The 15,500-nt window shown below is 44.2% G+C and overlaps 1 protein-coding gene across 3 annotated transcripts; it reads right to left on the reverse strand.

Moving 5' to 3' along the window:
* Window positions 1-6,452: 6,452 nt before the first annotated feature.
* Window positions 6,453-13,987, reverse strand: LOC110220209 (osteoclast-associated immunoglobulin-like receptor). 3 transcript variants are annotated; one of them, XM_021004175.2, is made up of 11 exons: window positions 13,616-13,987; window positions 13,333-13,368; window positions 10,005-10,301; window positions 9,047-9,334; window positions 8,754-8,783; window positions 8,486-8,572; window positions 8,271-8,298; window positions 7,997-8,073; window positions 7,866-7,903; window positions 7,511-7,678; window positions 6,453-6,765 (listed from the first exon to the last, which is right to left on the reverse strand). In XM_021004175.2, exons 1-10 carry the CDS (start codon window positions 13,647-13,649, stop codon window positions 7,547-7,549), a joined length of 1,047 nt encoding a protein of 348 aa, XP_020859834.1. In that variant the 5' UTR covers window positions 13,650-13,987; the 3' UTR covers window positions 6,453-6,765; window positions 7,511-7,546. The 3 variants fall into 3 exon arrangements, with proteins under 3 accessions (XP_020859834.1, XP_020859833.1, XP_078002152.1); XM_021004174.2 differs by having other exon boundaries at window positions 6,453-6,797; window positions 13,616-13,986; XM_078146026.1 differs by lacking the exon at window positions 10,005-10,301 and having other exon boundaries at window positions 6,453-6,797; window positions 13,616-13,823.
* Between the last annotated feature and the right edge of the window lie 1,513 nt (window positions 13,988-15,500).

The following is a 15,500-nucleotide window of genomic DNA, read 5'->3' on the forward strand; positions in this document are numbered from 1 at the left end:
TGAAAAAAAGTAGGACTCAGTTTGTCAATTTAGCATAACTGATAATTCAATAAGAATGTTTTGTTGGCTTAATAAGATGGTTTGCCAATTTAGCATGACAGATGCTACTTTGTATTAAGCCTCCATTTTGTGATTGAACTGTTTTTAGAAAGTCATTTTTCTATAATTTGGTTTTCAATAATAAGATAAGCATTTTTGTGGTATGATGTAATAAACAACATGTGTGAATTCTTAAATGACTGATAAACATGTGGGCCCTCTAATAAAACAAACCACAGATAGGAAAATGTTACAGTAGTTCGTGTATACCCTCCTTCCCCCCTACTCCCCCTCTCCTCTTCCTCCTCCCCTTACTCCTTCTACCAATCAAAGACTACTATGGCTAAAATCCACTAGAAGCCCCAACCATCAACCTGTTCCTAGGCTACAACTAGAACCAGCTCTTGCCATTCCCCAAACTTGAGAGTCAAGCAGCCCATGTTTGACTGAGGGCAATGCTAATTGATGGAGACTTTCCAGATGGGAGAGACAGAGACAGAGAGACAGAAACAGACAGACAGAGAAAGAGAGAGAAGGGAGGGAGAAATAGATGGAAGGATAAAGAGAGAGACAGAGAAATGGAGAGAGACAGAGAGGGAGAGAGAGATGGCCTTCAGCTGGGCAGAGAGGGAATCCTGTCATAAAGAAACTTATTGGAACCTCTAAGACTCAAGTTGGTGCTTACAGGAGGGTATTGTTTGCACACTTTGATTCATAAAATTTGAGTGCAGGCATTGAGAACTGCCGCGAGCACCTGCATCCGCAGCCGTGGTCTGATGTTGGCTGAGTGTGAAGAGAAACAAATACACAGGCCAGGTGGAAGATGTAAAGAAGAAGCTTCATTTATTGATCTGAGGGCTCAGGCTTATATAGTACTGGATGAAGCAATGGTAACATTTCTTCCTATGAGAAGCACAAACCACAATACATGATTTCCTATCTCCTAGTACCCTATCTGTCACTTTCTTTCCTGCATCCTGTTTTGTACCCTATCCATTTCGTCCCATCCTGCATCCTCGAAGTTCATCCTGTTCTCAAGAGACGGAAAGGGGAAATGGTGAGCCAGCATCCTGTCTTTACACAGCTGTGGGGCTCAGCACAAACTACAGGTAAGACCCAGGCTGGCCTAAGCCCTCCAACTCCCCAGAGCTGGCCCTCAACAGAGAAGTGTAAATCTAATTAGTGTTTCCATCACACTAGTTAGCATCAATAATGGTAAACCAGTTATCCACATTCACCATATGTTACAACTAAGTAAAAAGAAGAAAGAAAAATAAATTAATAAGTAAAACACTAAAACTAAGAAAAAAAGGATGAAAGTGGGAGGGAAAGAAAGCAAGCCCACAGGAACAGAATCATCCTACAGTAGAATAAGCAAAAATAGCTGAAGAGACAAAATAGTCTTTTCAGAGGAAGAGAAACCAAAAAAAAAAAATTCTAATTCAGAAAAAGATAAGACAAATATAAACCTATCATAACTTTGAATGTGAATGAATTCATTAAACCAGTAAAACTAATGAGAATGGCAGATTAGATTAAAAGAGTGAAATCCCATAATCTGTTGCTAACAAGAAATACATGTAAAAACCAAAAACATATTTAGAATGAGAATGAGGAGGTAGAAGAAACATCAAATGAATTTTTTTAAAAAAGCAATCATGCTATCACAAAACAAAAACAAGAATTTACAACATGATAAGAAATAAACAAGACAACTTGTTTGAACCATATTGGTTGAAATGAACCATAAACAACAAACTAACACTTATTTTAAGGCTCCAAAGCCTTAGCATTTAAATTCATAAAGGAATAATTAGCTGAATTAAAAGAAGACATAGGCAGTAATGCAATATATTAGATGTCAATGTCTCTCAGTTCTAGATAATCTAACACAAAACATTTTTTCAATAGAATTGGCAAATCAAAAAAGATTTTTGACATCTTACTAATGGGACTGCTAAATAATATACTTATTTCTCAGAACCACGTGGAACTGTAACAAAAATATTGCACTGAAGTGAAAAAGGGCAGAAGAAGTAAACACATCCTCTAGAGACCACAAGACAATAAAAAGCACAATCAGTTTTGAGGACGCACCAATAAAAGAGAGATCCAAATGGAGACAACAAAAAAACCTTAAAAATGAGGAGTTCAAAGGACAAATTGCAGAAACAATTAATAATTATGAGAAAGAAAATCATAGCAATGAAACAACATGACAAAATTTCTAAGATTCCACTAAAGCAGTCTTTAGGGGGGAAATTATAACCCTAAAAACATATTAACAAAATAGAAAAAGAAAAGACTAATTTACTGATACACATTATTTAAAATTTGCCATGAATAAACCAAAATATTATAATTTAGAAGAGATATTAGAAGATATATTTTAAGTTATTATAATTTAGAGGAGAAATGGGCAAACTGAAAAATATTACATACTAAAAGAGAAACTAAAAGCTGACTATTTGAAGAGACTAACAAAATTCAAAAACTCAATTAAAAGGGCAAAAAATCAAGTCTTTAAAATAGCAAATAATGAACATGAAATCATTGCAAATAAAATAGAAGAAATACAAAGAATTATCAGGACTTCTATGTATGAATACCAACAAACCTAAGAACACAAGAGATAGAGGAATACCTTCTAAAATATAAAATACTCAAACTAACTGAAGAGACCAGACAGACATTTTAAATAATCCACTATCAGCAAAAGAAATTGAACTAGCTACAAAAGAACTACCACATTTAAAAAAAAAATACTCTGGATCCCAGCAAATTCAGGGATGAATGCTATCAAAATTTTAAACAACAATACTACACAAATTATTGTCAAAAACTGAGAAAGAAAGCACACTACCAGATTTCTCTTATGACACAAATATAGTCCTAATACCTAAACCAGGGAAGGATAAACTACAGAAGGAAAACTATGGACCAATATCATTAATAACTATTGATTCAAAAATTCTAATTAAAATCTTGTCAAACAGTCTACAGAAATTCACTAAGAAATCTTTCATTTCGACCAAGTTGGACTTATAGCAGGATTGAAAGGGTGATTCAACATGGCAGGGGGAATCAACATAATTTATCACCTTTAAAACATCCAAAGCTATATAATTACTTCAACAGATACAGAAAAGGCCTTTGACAAAGGAAAACAAAAAACCTACAAAGCATAGGCACAAAGGAGTTTTAACAATAAAGTAAAGTAAGAATGTTCATTCTCTCTTCTGCTATTTGATATCATTCTAGAAATGCTAACAATAGCAATAAGACAAAAGGAAGAAATTAAAGGTATAAAGATAGTCAAAGAACAGATAAAAGTATCACTATTTCATTGATGATATTATGGTTTTCCTAAATAAAAAAAAATACTAGAGAAGCAGCAAAGATACTAAATTGAGACAATAGTTTCAGCAAAACTTCAGATTACAAAATAAATCCACAAAAATTCATTGTTTCTACATAATAACAGAATGCAAGAGGCTATACTAGAAAGGGAAATCCCATTCAAAATAACCACAAAATGCATAAAATATCTAGGGATCAACCTAGAAAAACACACAAAGGACTTGAATAGTTCCAATTACAAAATGATCTTTAAAGAAATCAAGAACTTAAATAGGTGGAGGAAAACATTCAGTTCTCACAGAAATGCTACTGAAGTTAATGTACAGTTTTAATACTATACCAATCAAACTATCGAAAGTATGCTTTACAGAACTTGATAAAATAATAACAAAAATCATTTGGAGAAATCAAAGATCTATAATATCATTGGAAATAATTTTTAAAGAAAGGAAGAGGAAATAGCACTTTCCAGACCTCAAACTATATTATAAATCAATAGTCATCAAAACTATTTGGTACTGGCTATAAATAAAATTAAATCAATTTTACAGAAAATAATTTTATAAGAGAACAAAAAACAATAAAACTCAGTAACCTAGTATTCAACAAAACCAACAACTAATTACTTAGAAAAGAATTCTTGAGGCAGCTAGGTGGCACAGTGGTTAGAGCACCGGCCCTGAAATCTGGAGAACCTGAGTTCAAATCCTGCCTCAGACCAAACACTTGACACTTACTAGCTGTATGACCCTGGGCAAGTCACTTAACCCTAATTGCCCAAAAAAAGAAAAGAATTCTCTATTTGATTGTTTTTAATTACTGCTAGAAAAACTGGAAAGTAGGGATAGCTAGGTGGCACAGTAGGTAGTGCACTAGCCCTGTAGTCAGGAGGACCTGAGTTCAAATCTGATCTCAGACATTTGACACTTACTAGCTGTGTAATCCTGGGCAAGTCACTTAATCCCATTGCCTAGTCCCCCAAAAAAAAAATCAAATAAGTGAGAGCAAGGAAAAATTAGGGGAAAAAATTAGCAATCCAAGAAAATCAAGAAAATTAAACCCTGACTGCCAAGAAAGAAAGAAAGAAAGAAAGAAAGAAAGAAAGAAAGAAAGAAAGAAAGAAAGAAAGAAAGGAAGGAAGAAAGAAAGAATAAAAACTGGAAAGCAGACTGGCAGAAATTAAACTTACACAAGCATCTTGTGCCACACTCCATAGTAAATTCTAAATAGATACTGTGAATTTAATATTAAAGATCTTACAATGAAAAAGAACTAGAAGTGAAGCAGTTCATATACTTCTCTCAGTTCTGGGTAAGAGATATATTCTTTGCCAAACAAGAGACTGAGGCAATTAAAGAACACAAAACAGATAACTTTGAAATTGAAAAACTTTTGCACAAACAAAAATAACGCATCTAAAATAAGAAGGGAAACAGATTAATGGGGAAAGAATTTTTGAATTAAATTTCTTAGACAAGGATTTGGTATACAAGATGGATAGATAAGTAACATATATTGCATTGTGTATATATGTATATATACACATAAACACACATGTGAACAGACAGAAGCACAGAAGTGTATTAAAATTTATTATACATACATGTGCATATTTAAACACACACATATACATGCCAAAAGTCATTCCCCAATTGATAAGTGATAGAAGGGTAGGAACAAAAAGCCTTCAAAAGAAAAATTGTAATCTATTGTAACCACATAAATGAACGTTCCAAATTGGCTCTGTCCTGGACCTTCTTCTCCCTCTATACTACTTCACTCCATGACTCATCAGCCCTCAAGGATTTGTTTACCATCTTTATGCTAACAGTTCTCAAATCTACCTTTCCTGCCCCAGTCTCTCTGCTGACCTCTAATTTCCCATCTCCAATTGCCTTTTAAACATCATCAACTAGATGTTTAAACTTCTTAAACTCAAAATGTCCAAAAAAACCTCATCTTTCCCGCTACAACTTCCCCCTCTTTCTAACTTCTCTATGATTGTAGAGGGCACCACCATCCTTCCAGACCCTTAGACTCACAATGTAGGAGTCATCCTAGATTCCACACTATCTCTCACCCCCGATATCCAATACGGTGCCAAGACCTCTCAATTTCACCTTTGCAGCATTTCTCAAATACACTCCCTTATCTCCTCTGACATTGCTACCACCTAAGTGCAGGCCTTCATCACCTTGTATCAGGACTACTGCAATAGCTGCTGGTAGGTCTGCCTACCTCAGGTCTCTCTCCACTGCAATCTATCCTCCACTCAACCACTTAAGTGATTTTCCTAAAACTCAGGTCCAATTATATCACTCCCCCAACACACTCAATAAATCCCAGTAGCTCCCTATCACCTCCAGAAGCAAATACAAAATCCTCTGTTCAGTATTCAAAGCCCTTTATAACTTAGCCCCACCTCTTTTTCAGTATGCTTACACCTTACTCCCCTGACACCTTACTCCCCTTACTCTTTGATCCAATAACACTGATTTCTTTGCTGTTCCATGAACAAGACATTCCATCTCTCAACTCCTGGCATTTTCCCTGGTTGTCCCCCATGCTGGGAATGTTCTCCCTATTCGTCTCTGGTTACTACTTTCCCTGGCTTTAAGTCCCAACTAAAATCCTACCTTCTACATGAAGTCTTTCCTTTTCTAACCTCTCTGAATTCTAATGTCTTCTTTCTATTCATTATTTCCTATTTATTCTGTATATAGTTTATTTGAATATATTTGTTTGCATGTTGTCTCCCCATTAGACTGTGAACTTCTTGAGAGCAGAGGCTGTCTTCTGCCTTTCTTTGTAGCCCCAGTGCTCATTCACAATTCCTGGAACAGAATAGGTCCTCAGTGCTTGTTGACTTGTATTGGGGAATGGCTCCTTGGGAATGAGAAAGGGGAAGGACACTGAAAGAAACTCTGGTGATATGAAAAATTATTGTAAAAAAATAAAATCACCCCCAAACAAAAGAAAGCTACATGTTTAATGTATTATAGACTCCAAAAGAAAAACAAGGTGTATATATAATAATTTCATATCCAAATCTCTTTCTGCTTTGTATATGGAAGTGTTCATTTTATTGGTGTTTGTTAAGTTCAGTGTTTACATAAATGGTGACTAAAAAACACACTGGCAAGAGAGGACACAGTCCTGGGGAATCTGGAGAGGTCTTGTGTGAGAGGATTTCCTTGGGCTGAGCCTTGAAGGACTCTAAGAGACACAAATGAGGTGGGAATCCATTCCAAGGGTGAGGAAGCAGTGGAGATATCCTTTTGGAAGGGCATGGAGATGGGAGAAGGACTCGGGCTTGAAGAACATTGCAGGCTGGCCAGTTTGTTTGGAATGTATCGAGAGTAAAGGCTAGCAACATATGATGAGCCTAGGAAGGCACGCTGAAGTTAGACAGTGAAGGGCTTTAAATGCCCAGCTGGGGAGGTTGGATTTGATCCTAAAGGTAAAAGGGAGATGCAAAAGCTTTTGGGGCAGAAGAGTGATGAGGTCAGACCTGAGGATTAAGAAATTTCATTTCACTGCTTTCTGGAGGATGAATGGGAGAGGGGAGAAGCCAGACACAGAAACTTCAATTAGTAGGCAATTGAATTAGTTTAGGAGAGAGGTGATGAGGCCCTCCCTGAATTGGAACAGTGACAATGTGAGGAAAGAGAAGGAACTAGATGAACAATGTGCTATGGTGATAGGATGGAAAAGAATTGGCCCCTGACAGGATGAGCAGAAAGACAATTTAAGGATAACTCCCAGGTTTTGGCCCTGGGGGACCAGGAGAATATTGGTGCCTTCAGTAGGAAAAAGGAGATGCTTTGTGGAGGTTTGGAGAGGGGAGAAGTTGAAAAGTTCTGCTTAGAACAGTTGAGTTGGAGATGCCTGTAGGATATCCAGTTGGAAATTCCCAATCAGCAACTGGTGATGTGGGCCTAGAGCTCAGGAGACAGACTAGGGCCTAGACACTAGGATCTGGATGAAAATAGCACAACCCAGAGGAGCTGAGGAGATCACCAGAAGCGTGTGTAAGAAGAACACCCAAACAGAACCCAAAGGGTACCTACATTTAGGAAAGGGAACATTGGTGGGGATCCGTAAAGGATACTAGGAAAGAAGAGGCACAAAGAGAAGTTGTTGTCCATCAATGCAGGGCAAGAGTGGCATATGTTGTTGGATCAGGGCACGTCTTCCCAGGGGCTGTCTGCTGTTCATTCAGGGCTCTTGGATTCAGCTGGATATAGGTCAGTCCGTCAGGGTCTTCAGCCTCAGGGAGCTACAGTAAAAACAAGAGGACAAGGGATCGGCCAGTATCACTCAAAGGAAGAGAGAACAAGCTAATGGGTTGGTTACTGATAAGCAGAGGAAACTAAGGGCCAGAGTATGAGTGGGAAGAGGGGAGAAAGGAGGCGGGGATCCGGGAGGAGAAAGGCTCTTCCCAGAGGAGGATGAGAATAACTCACAGGTGCTCTTGAGTGTCTGCACTTGGCCACTTGGGCATCTGAGTTGGAGAGAAGGTTCTGTCAGCTTGGGGGCTCCTGGGATCAGCCCTTCCCAAGGACATGCCAGCCCTGCCCCTACCTGAATCACTTACATTCGGTCTCTTCTTGGGGAGCTCCAGATTTAGAAGAAAAGCAGAGAAACCAAGAACAATAGGGGCACCTTGGGAATCTATGAGGAGAAAATAGGATGAGGCTGAGGAGCCCTCTCCCCGACATAGTCATTATAGAAGATCCTACATCACACTGAGGTGCTAGGTCGGGGTGCCGAACCTGCGGCCTGCAGGCCACACGTGCCCTTCTACGTCCTTCGTTCCCCACCCCGTTCCAGATCAAGGGGGCAAGGGAAGGTGAGCTGAATCTCCCTACCTTCTGGAGGTCTCTCCACCTGAAACCACTGATGAGAGAGAAAGAGGGAGGCCAGGATCAATCACCCACCTGTGATTTAGAGCTGGAAGGAATCTTAAAGATGATTTAAGGCTAGCTCTCACTTTCACAGCTGAAGAGGCTGAGGTCCCAGTGGCCCTCATACTACTTAATCCCTCAACTCCCTTTGAGTTTCCTTTTTTCCTCCCCAAACTCACCAGTCTGGGTGTGGCAATGACCAACAAAAGTCAAGAAGAGGAGGAGGAAGAGGATGGAGGCACAGCTGAGGGCAGTGGTGAGAATGCCTTTGATTTCCGTGATGGGGGTGGGGAGGGAAGTAGAGACATTAGTCATGAGGCTCCATTATCCTCTCACAAGTTATACTGCCGCTCATTCTGCCACCCCACACCACCACACTCCAACCAAAGAGCTGAGCTGAGACCCGGGGAAGTCATTGACTCCTTTCTCCATCTCAGGAAGCCCTACCTCTTCTGAGAAGGCCTTCATTCCGCTCCTCTAGAAAATAAAATGGAAGAGTTAAGATCACAGGACTGGGAATTCTGAGAGCAAACCCTTGCCCCCCAACCAGCTGTCAAGCATGGTCCCAACGGCTCTGGAATTAAGGGAAGGACAGCGTCTTTCTTTTCTCTCTTCCCGGGTCTCTAGGGGAGAAGCAAAGGGATTAATGGGGCCAATTGCCTGATGCTACAGAGCGATAGTTTGGAGAAGGGCTAAGCCTAGTCGCTCTCCAGGTGGCCTTTCAAGCGGCCGCCGCTCACCTTGTATTACAAGTTCCAGCGAGTCACTGGGCAGGGCCAAGATAGGGCTGTCTGTCACAAGCAGATAGCAGCACCTATACCTTCCACTCTGATTGATGCTCACATGGGTCAAAGGGAATTCAGCTCCGTCTTGAGTCCACTCACTGGTGCCCACGGGTGCCTCCTCTCCATCCTTGTACAGAGCAAACCTCACACCCCGACGTGGCCCCCGGCACAGGAGGGTCACGTTCCCCCCTGGGGCCACCATGGGGCTGGGCCAGGCTGAGAGAGACGGCTTGGGAAGGGTGTCTGCAGGTGAAAGCAGACAGAGCAGAGCTCTCAAAGTCTTCTCTAGGGAAGAAGGGAGTTAGCTAGCCTAGGATGGATTTCCTTGTCCCTTTTTCTCCCCTCTCCAGCCCCTCTCTGCCCTTCCCCCCTCATGGGGAACCTAACTCTAACCCTAAGAAAAACCTAGATTTTTTTCTTTTCTGTTACAGTGCTTGAGTTCACCCCCTACTCCAATCCTTCTCAGAGTATCAGAGTGCCTCATCCACCACCCTGAGGTCCCAGGTTTTCGTTAGAAAGTCCTCAGTGGTGGCATCTGTGCATGTCCTCTGCGAGATGGGAGTGAGGTCAGTAGCATGCCAGCATGGCTCCATGGCTGGCCCACCTTCTGGTCAGGGCACTGCCTCCATACCAAAGGGTTAGAGAGAGGCTAGATATGCCCTGGAGGGGGCAGATGCTAAAGCTCCCTCTTTCTTTGGGAATAAAGACTTTGTTCCTGCCTCCATCCTAGCTCATTCAGCGTTGGCTAGGGCAGTCCCTCCACACACGGCCTCCTCCCTTGGCACCCCTCTTTCCTCCCATGGCACTCACAATAGCTCCTCACACTGACCTCTCCAAAACTGTCCTTTCACCCTCTCACCCCAAGATCCCAGCACCTGCTCTGGTCCCCAGTCCTGGACCTGCTCTCTCTCACCTGTCACCCAGATCTCCAGGGCATCACTGGGCTCAGACTTGACATGTGGTCTTGACTGCTCGTAGTAAATGCAGCTATAGTTCCCAGAGTCCTGGACCCCCAGAGACTTTAGGGAGAAGTTAGCTTGAGAATAGACTAGGTCCTTCTGTAAGGGCTCCTGGGTCTCTGACTTCAGTAGACTGAATGTCAGCAACCAGTCAAATGGCTCTGGCGGCCTCCTGCACGACAGGGTCAGCTCCCCCCCTGATGCCACCACAGGCCCTGGCAGGGCTGAGAGGGATGGCTTGGGAAGAGATTCTGGGGCAGTGTGTGAGAAAGAAAGGAGAGGGCAAAGAGACAGAGGGAAAGAGAGAGAAGGAGAGAGAAAAACAGGGAGCAGGAGGGGAAGAGGAACAAGGAGGGAGACTTGGTGAGGGTCTTGGTAAATGAACTGCAACAAAGCCAGTGTCACCGGATAAAAGAATTTGTGGGGTGGGGGCAAGGGTGGGAAGGTGTAAAAATATCATAAAGGTTGGGGGAAACGGGCAGGGTTAGGAAGAGCTTTGGGTGCCAAACAGAATTTTATAGATGATTTTGGAGGTGATAGGGAGCTACCGGAGTTCACTGAGTGACCTGGTCAGACTACTTTGACAGCTGAGGAAAGAATGGATGGGAGTGAGGAGAGGCAGGCAGACTCCCCCCCACCCACCCCCAGCAGCTATTATAATAGTTCAGGCATGAGGGCAGAGGAGATAAAGAGATGTATTGGAGAGATGATGGAGCTGGCCCCCAGAACACCATGCTCAATCCTCTGTAGAGCCCCATCTGTGAGAAACAGAGATCTGCAGTCTAGACTCTGCTTCTCAGCCTCCTCCTACCACACTGCTCTCTTTCACATGGTACCACAGAATGGTAGACTCAAAATCAGATTAGACCCTACATTAGGTGGCAGTCAGAGTCTGAGGAACTTCTGATTTACTAAACTGGGAGACCCTCCAAGAACTCCTAGACCATGTGAGACTCACAACAAAGGCTTGGGAGCTGAGATCACTTGAAAAATCCCACCCTCAGGTGAGAAACCAAACAGTTCTGGGTGAGAATTACACACACACACACACACACACACACACACACACACACACACACACACACTCACACACACGCACTATTGCTACCTAATAATAAACTTCTTCAATGGATTCCAGTAAATGCAGAGAGAGGTTTGGACTCACCCCATGCTAGAAAAAACACACTGGCTCAAAAAGAAATTGAGCAAATCCAGATGAACCACAAAGACTTGTGGATCTTTCCCCCCAAAGAAATAAGAACCAAGCATTGGTTCCAAATCAACCCCTCACACCCCAGAAGATTCCCCAACAAGGGATTCACACAAGCTAGGTTCAGTCCTGGCATCAGGGGTACTAATCTCAAAAAGGAGGTGGTTGCCAGGTTTCTTTCTGACTGACTTTACCCTGGATTAGAATTCTGGCAAAATGTCTCAGATAAAGCTTAGGTATCACTCATGTCTAGAGTCTCCCCAAAAGCCAATCAAAGGGACCCTTCTGGATAAAGTACTCACTATGGCTGTCCAGGGGGAACAGCTGTTTATTTCTCCCACTGCTGAGACTGCATGAGAAGCAAAAGATTCAAAGAACAGTTGGATGAGTCATGAATATCTCAATAACCCATCACTGGCATACTCCAACCAGAAGGCTGTGTGAAACTCCCAGACACCGAGTTCATATTCACTTCAGGCATGCTCTATGTGAGCAGCTCACAGACTCCTGTGCCTCAGCCCATAGCAAGAGCACACATTCAGTACCATGGACTGTGATCCATGCTGGGGAATCCAGGCTTCCCTGATCTCCCCTGCTACCCTCTGATACAGAACAGAGATGCAACCAGCAAATCTTGGAAGGACATGGTCACTGATGAGAGCCCTCAAGGAAGGTCATAGGATCATCGATTTGGGGCTGGTCCTCAAGGCCAACTGCTACATTTTACAAATGAGGAAACTGAGGTGTAGAGAGGGTGAATGACTTGACTAGGGCACCAGAGCTAGTAAATGTCTGAGGCAGGATTGGAACCCAAGTCCTCTTAACTTCTCATCCAGTTCCCCATCTACTGTCTCATGCTGCTTGGAAGAAACAGAACCTGAGCTGGGCTCTGGTGATAGGTGGGATTGAGGCAGACACAGCTGGCAAGGGCATTCCAAGAACAGGAAACCATGGGGGTCAAGGCAGAAGGTGAGGGAAACCGGGAAAGACCATGAAACCAAGCAAGGAAAGAGAAACATAGGGGAAGCAGAAGACAACAATGGCCCCCAGGATGCCTGATATAGAGCTAAAAGGCCCCTCTTGTCCCATCCCTTTGTTTTACACATGAAGACATTTGCCCAAGGCCATACCAATAGTGAAAGAAAAAGGGAGGCTTTAGACTAAGGGCCCCTAACCCCAAATTCACTGTTCTTCCTACTACACCACATTGCATCTCCCCCCAGGAAAGGTGGGCTATAGGGAGGTGACAGGATTCCTGTGATAGAAAAGGACTCAGTGGAAAGGTTTGCTCTTCCCAGTAGACAGGGCCTGAGGTTTAAAAGAAAGACTAGTTCTCTTGGGTCCCTCTGGACTAAAGGGGAGCAGTGACTTCCTTTCTCTTGGGCTACAAGAGATGGGGAACATGAGGACCAGAATACACAGAGGTGGGGATTGGGAGTTAGGACAAAAGGCTGGTGGCAGGCCACAAAGCCTCAGGAGTAACCACCCCAGGAAGTCAGGGCTGGGGGCTAAATCATTGACAAAGCAGTCTCTCGGGCAGAGTTCTTAAGAAGGGCAGCCAGCACTGTCCAAGAAGGTTCTAAGCTCATTTGCCTTCACATGTCACCAGGCACTGCAAGGGGTCACTTAGTTCTAACCATCAGGTCTCCTGCCCATAGGGGCAGCCCTAAGTCTCTACATGGCAGTGATTTCCTTTCTTCCAAGGGAGAGGTCAATGTCTTGCCTACTGGAACTTCTCTGGCCTCTGCCATCTCCCACCTTCAACAGCTAGAAGCTCTGATTCTCTAGTGGTCCCTGGCACCAGTGGGTCACAGCTTCTCCCAAGAAACCACAGAGCTGGGCCTAGCCCAAAGGGAGGGCCTAAGGGATAATGCCTGGGAGAGAAGCTGAGCCTGGGTTTCCTGGGATTGCTCTTTCCTCATTGGCTCCTTCAGATCCAGTTTCCCAGGCTTCTCCCACAATCACTCCATCAATTCATCCCACATGCCTTTGTCCTACCTTCCCGATGGCTCAGGGGCTGCTCTGGGGCTGAGCTAGGCTATAGGAGGAGGAGTTTGGGGAAAAGGACTTACCACTCTGCACCTCTGTCAACTGGACGAGGCCTAGCCCTATAAGAGAAGGCCAGATTGCAGATGCCTTGCCCTCCAGCTGCTCCTCCACACCTCTGCCCACAAGGCTTTTTCCTCATTAATTCATCCTTGGTCAGCGACAGAGGAGCGAGCCAGAAATATCTGACCTCTGTTCTGTCCAGGACACTTCTCTCTGTGACTCAGTGTCCCTCTCGACCTGAAATCTCCCGATGAATGATCTTCCCCCAATGTCCTCCTCCCTGCTCTAGCTTAGGCCCAGACTCACCGAGGCCGAGTAGGGAAATGAGTATGCAGGACATGCTGGGCCTTCCATCCAGTCCAGAGCTGCTGACTTTAACTGAGCAAAGAGGAGGAGGCAGGAGAGCTAGGGGCCGGCCCAGGATGTGGTAGCCGGAACTGCTACCTCCTTCCTTGTCACCCGGGACTCACTTTTTTTCCACTTTGAAACATGTGAAATGGAGAACACCTCTCATTGAGCCCTCCTGTGCCAGAAAGGCCCAGGGTCTCGGGGTAGTAGGCCCCACCACTAAGGAGCCAGGATGTCAGCCTTCCAGCCTACTGGCAAAGGCCCAGGATCTCAGACACCAGGTGTAGCCTCCAAGACCAAAGACTAGTGTGAAGAGGTCCAGAAGGAGCCACGTCTGGGAAAGACTCCCCCAGAATTACCCCTGCAGTTTTAGGCTGCCTGAAATCCTCAAATCCTTCGTTCTGTCACAACTTTCCTCTTTCTAAAGTCCAGCCCTGATGCTCCCACCACCTGCCTTTTCCATTTCTGCCCCCATGCTGCTGAGCCCCTTTGGAGCCAACCACCCAGCCACGTTGACCATGTCCACCATAAATCAGCCATAAGTGATCTCAACTGGACCTTCACCACGGCAGAGCAGTCCTTTCACTCTTTCCAGTGTTGGTTATCTCCCATTTCTCCTGTCTATCTCCTGTTTGTCCATAACCGTTGTGTTATTGTCTTCCCCAATTAGACTATGAGCTCTTTAAAAGCAAATATTGTCTCTTCTCTTTCTTTATATCCCAGTGCCTGGCACACAGTAGGTGCTTAATAAATGCTCACTTACTATTGATCTCACTCCCTGCCCAGACACACAGCTACAACCCTAGTTCTGACCATTATCACTTCTTACTTGGGATGTTGCAATGGCCTCCTAATGAGGCTCCCTGACTCTGGTCTCTCCCTGTCTCCAATCCATGCCCTGCAGAGTTACTGAAGGGAGATCCCTAAATCAAAGCTCCTACAATGTCACACTGGTCTTACTCAAGAAGCTTCAGTAGTTCCCCAGTTCCCCGAGTATAAATTACAAATCCTTCCGTTTAGCATTTCAAGGCTTTCATGATAGGAAGGGCTGCTGTGGCAACAAAGACGTGGTCTGTGTGGTTCCAAGGGGCAAATGAGGAAGAGGAAGATTTCAGAGCGGCAGATTTCAGCTTAATATAAGGAAGAGCACCCTAACCATTAGAGCCCTCTGACCAAGAAGCATCTGAGTGGTGGTGAAGGGGCCCTCCAGTGGAGTTTGAATTGGCACAGAGGGCACGTCTGAGGGGGAAATTCTATAATTCTATTAATGGCTCAGCAGGATGGCTTCCCCCTCCCAAGTGAAATATAGCCCACTCCTCAAAGGGAGGTATTTTCTTCCTCTCTCAGGCTGTCCTAGAACAGAGCCCCCGTGGTTCTTCCTGGGAATGGAGAATGGCATCCCCTCCACCAAGCCTTTGCTTCCATACCTGAGAATCCCAGACTGGTAGCGCCGGGAAGCCTTCTTGGGTATGCAGTCACTTCTGATTCTCTAGGGCTGAGATGGGTCAATCCCAGTGCCCAGAGAGGTCTTGGTGCTCAGGAGGGAAAGGGGGCAGCCTGGAAAGGTCCCCAGGACCTGAGAGTGGCAGGTCCTTGAGGAACACTGGCTCAGGCTGCCAAGGCTGCAAGGTGAGAGCTCGATTTCCTCCAAGGACTTTCCCAGGCTGATGGGGAAGGCCAGTAAGAGAAGGTGAATCATGGTTGAGGACTGCTTCAGAGAGGGCCAGGAGCCCTGGAGGCTGAGACAGCCTCAATGGTAAGCTTGGGGCACTTTGGGCCCGTACTGTGCAAATGCATCAGGTTCCACATCCTGCTAGGGTTAACATCAATCACTGGAGTTGCT

Source organism: Phascolarctos cinereus, unplaced genomic scaffold (assembly GCF_003287225.1).
Source record: "Phascolarctos cinereus isolate Bilbo 61053 unplaced genomic scaffold, phaCin_HiC Scaffold_726;HRSCAF=1367, whole genome shotgun sequence".
In the NCBI taxonomy this organism is placed as follows: domain Eukaryota; kingdom Metazoa; phylum Chordata; class Mammalia; order Diprotodontia; family Phascolarctidae; genus Phascolarctos; species Phascolarctos cinereus.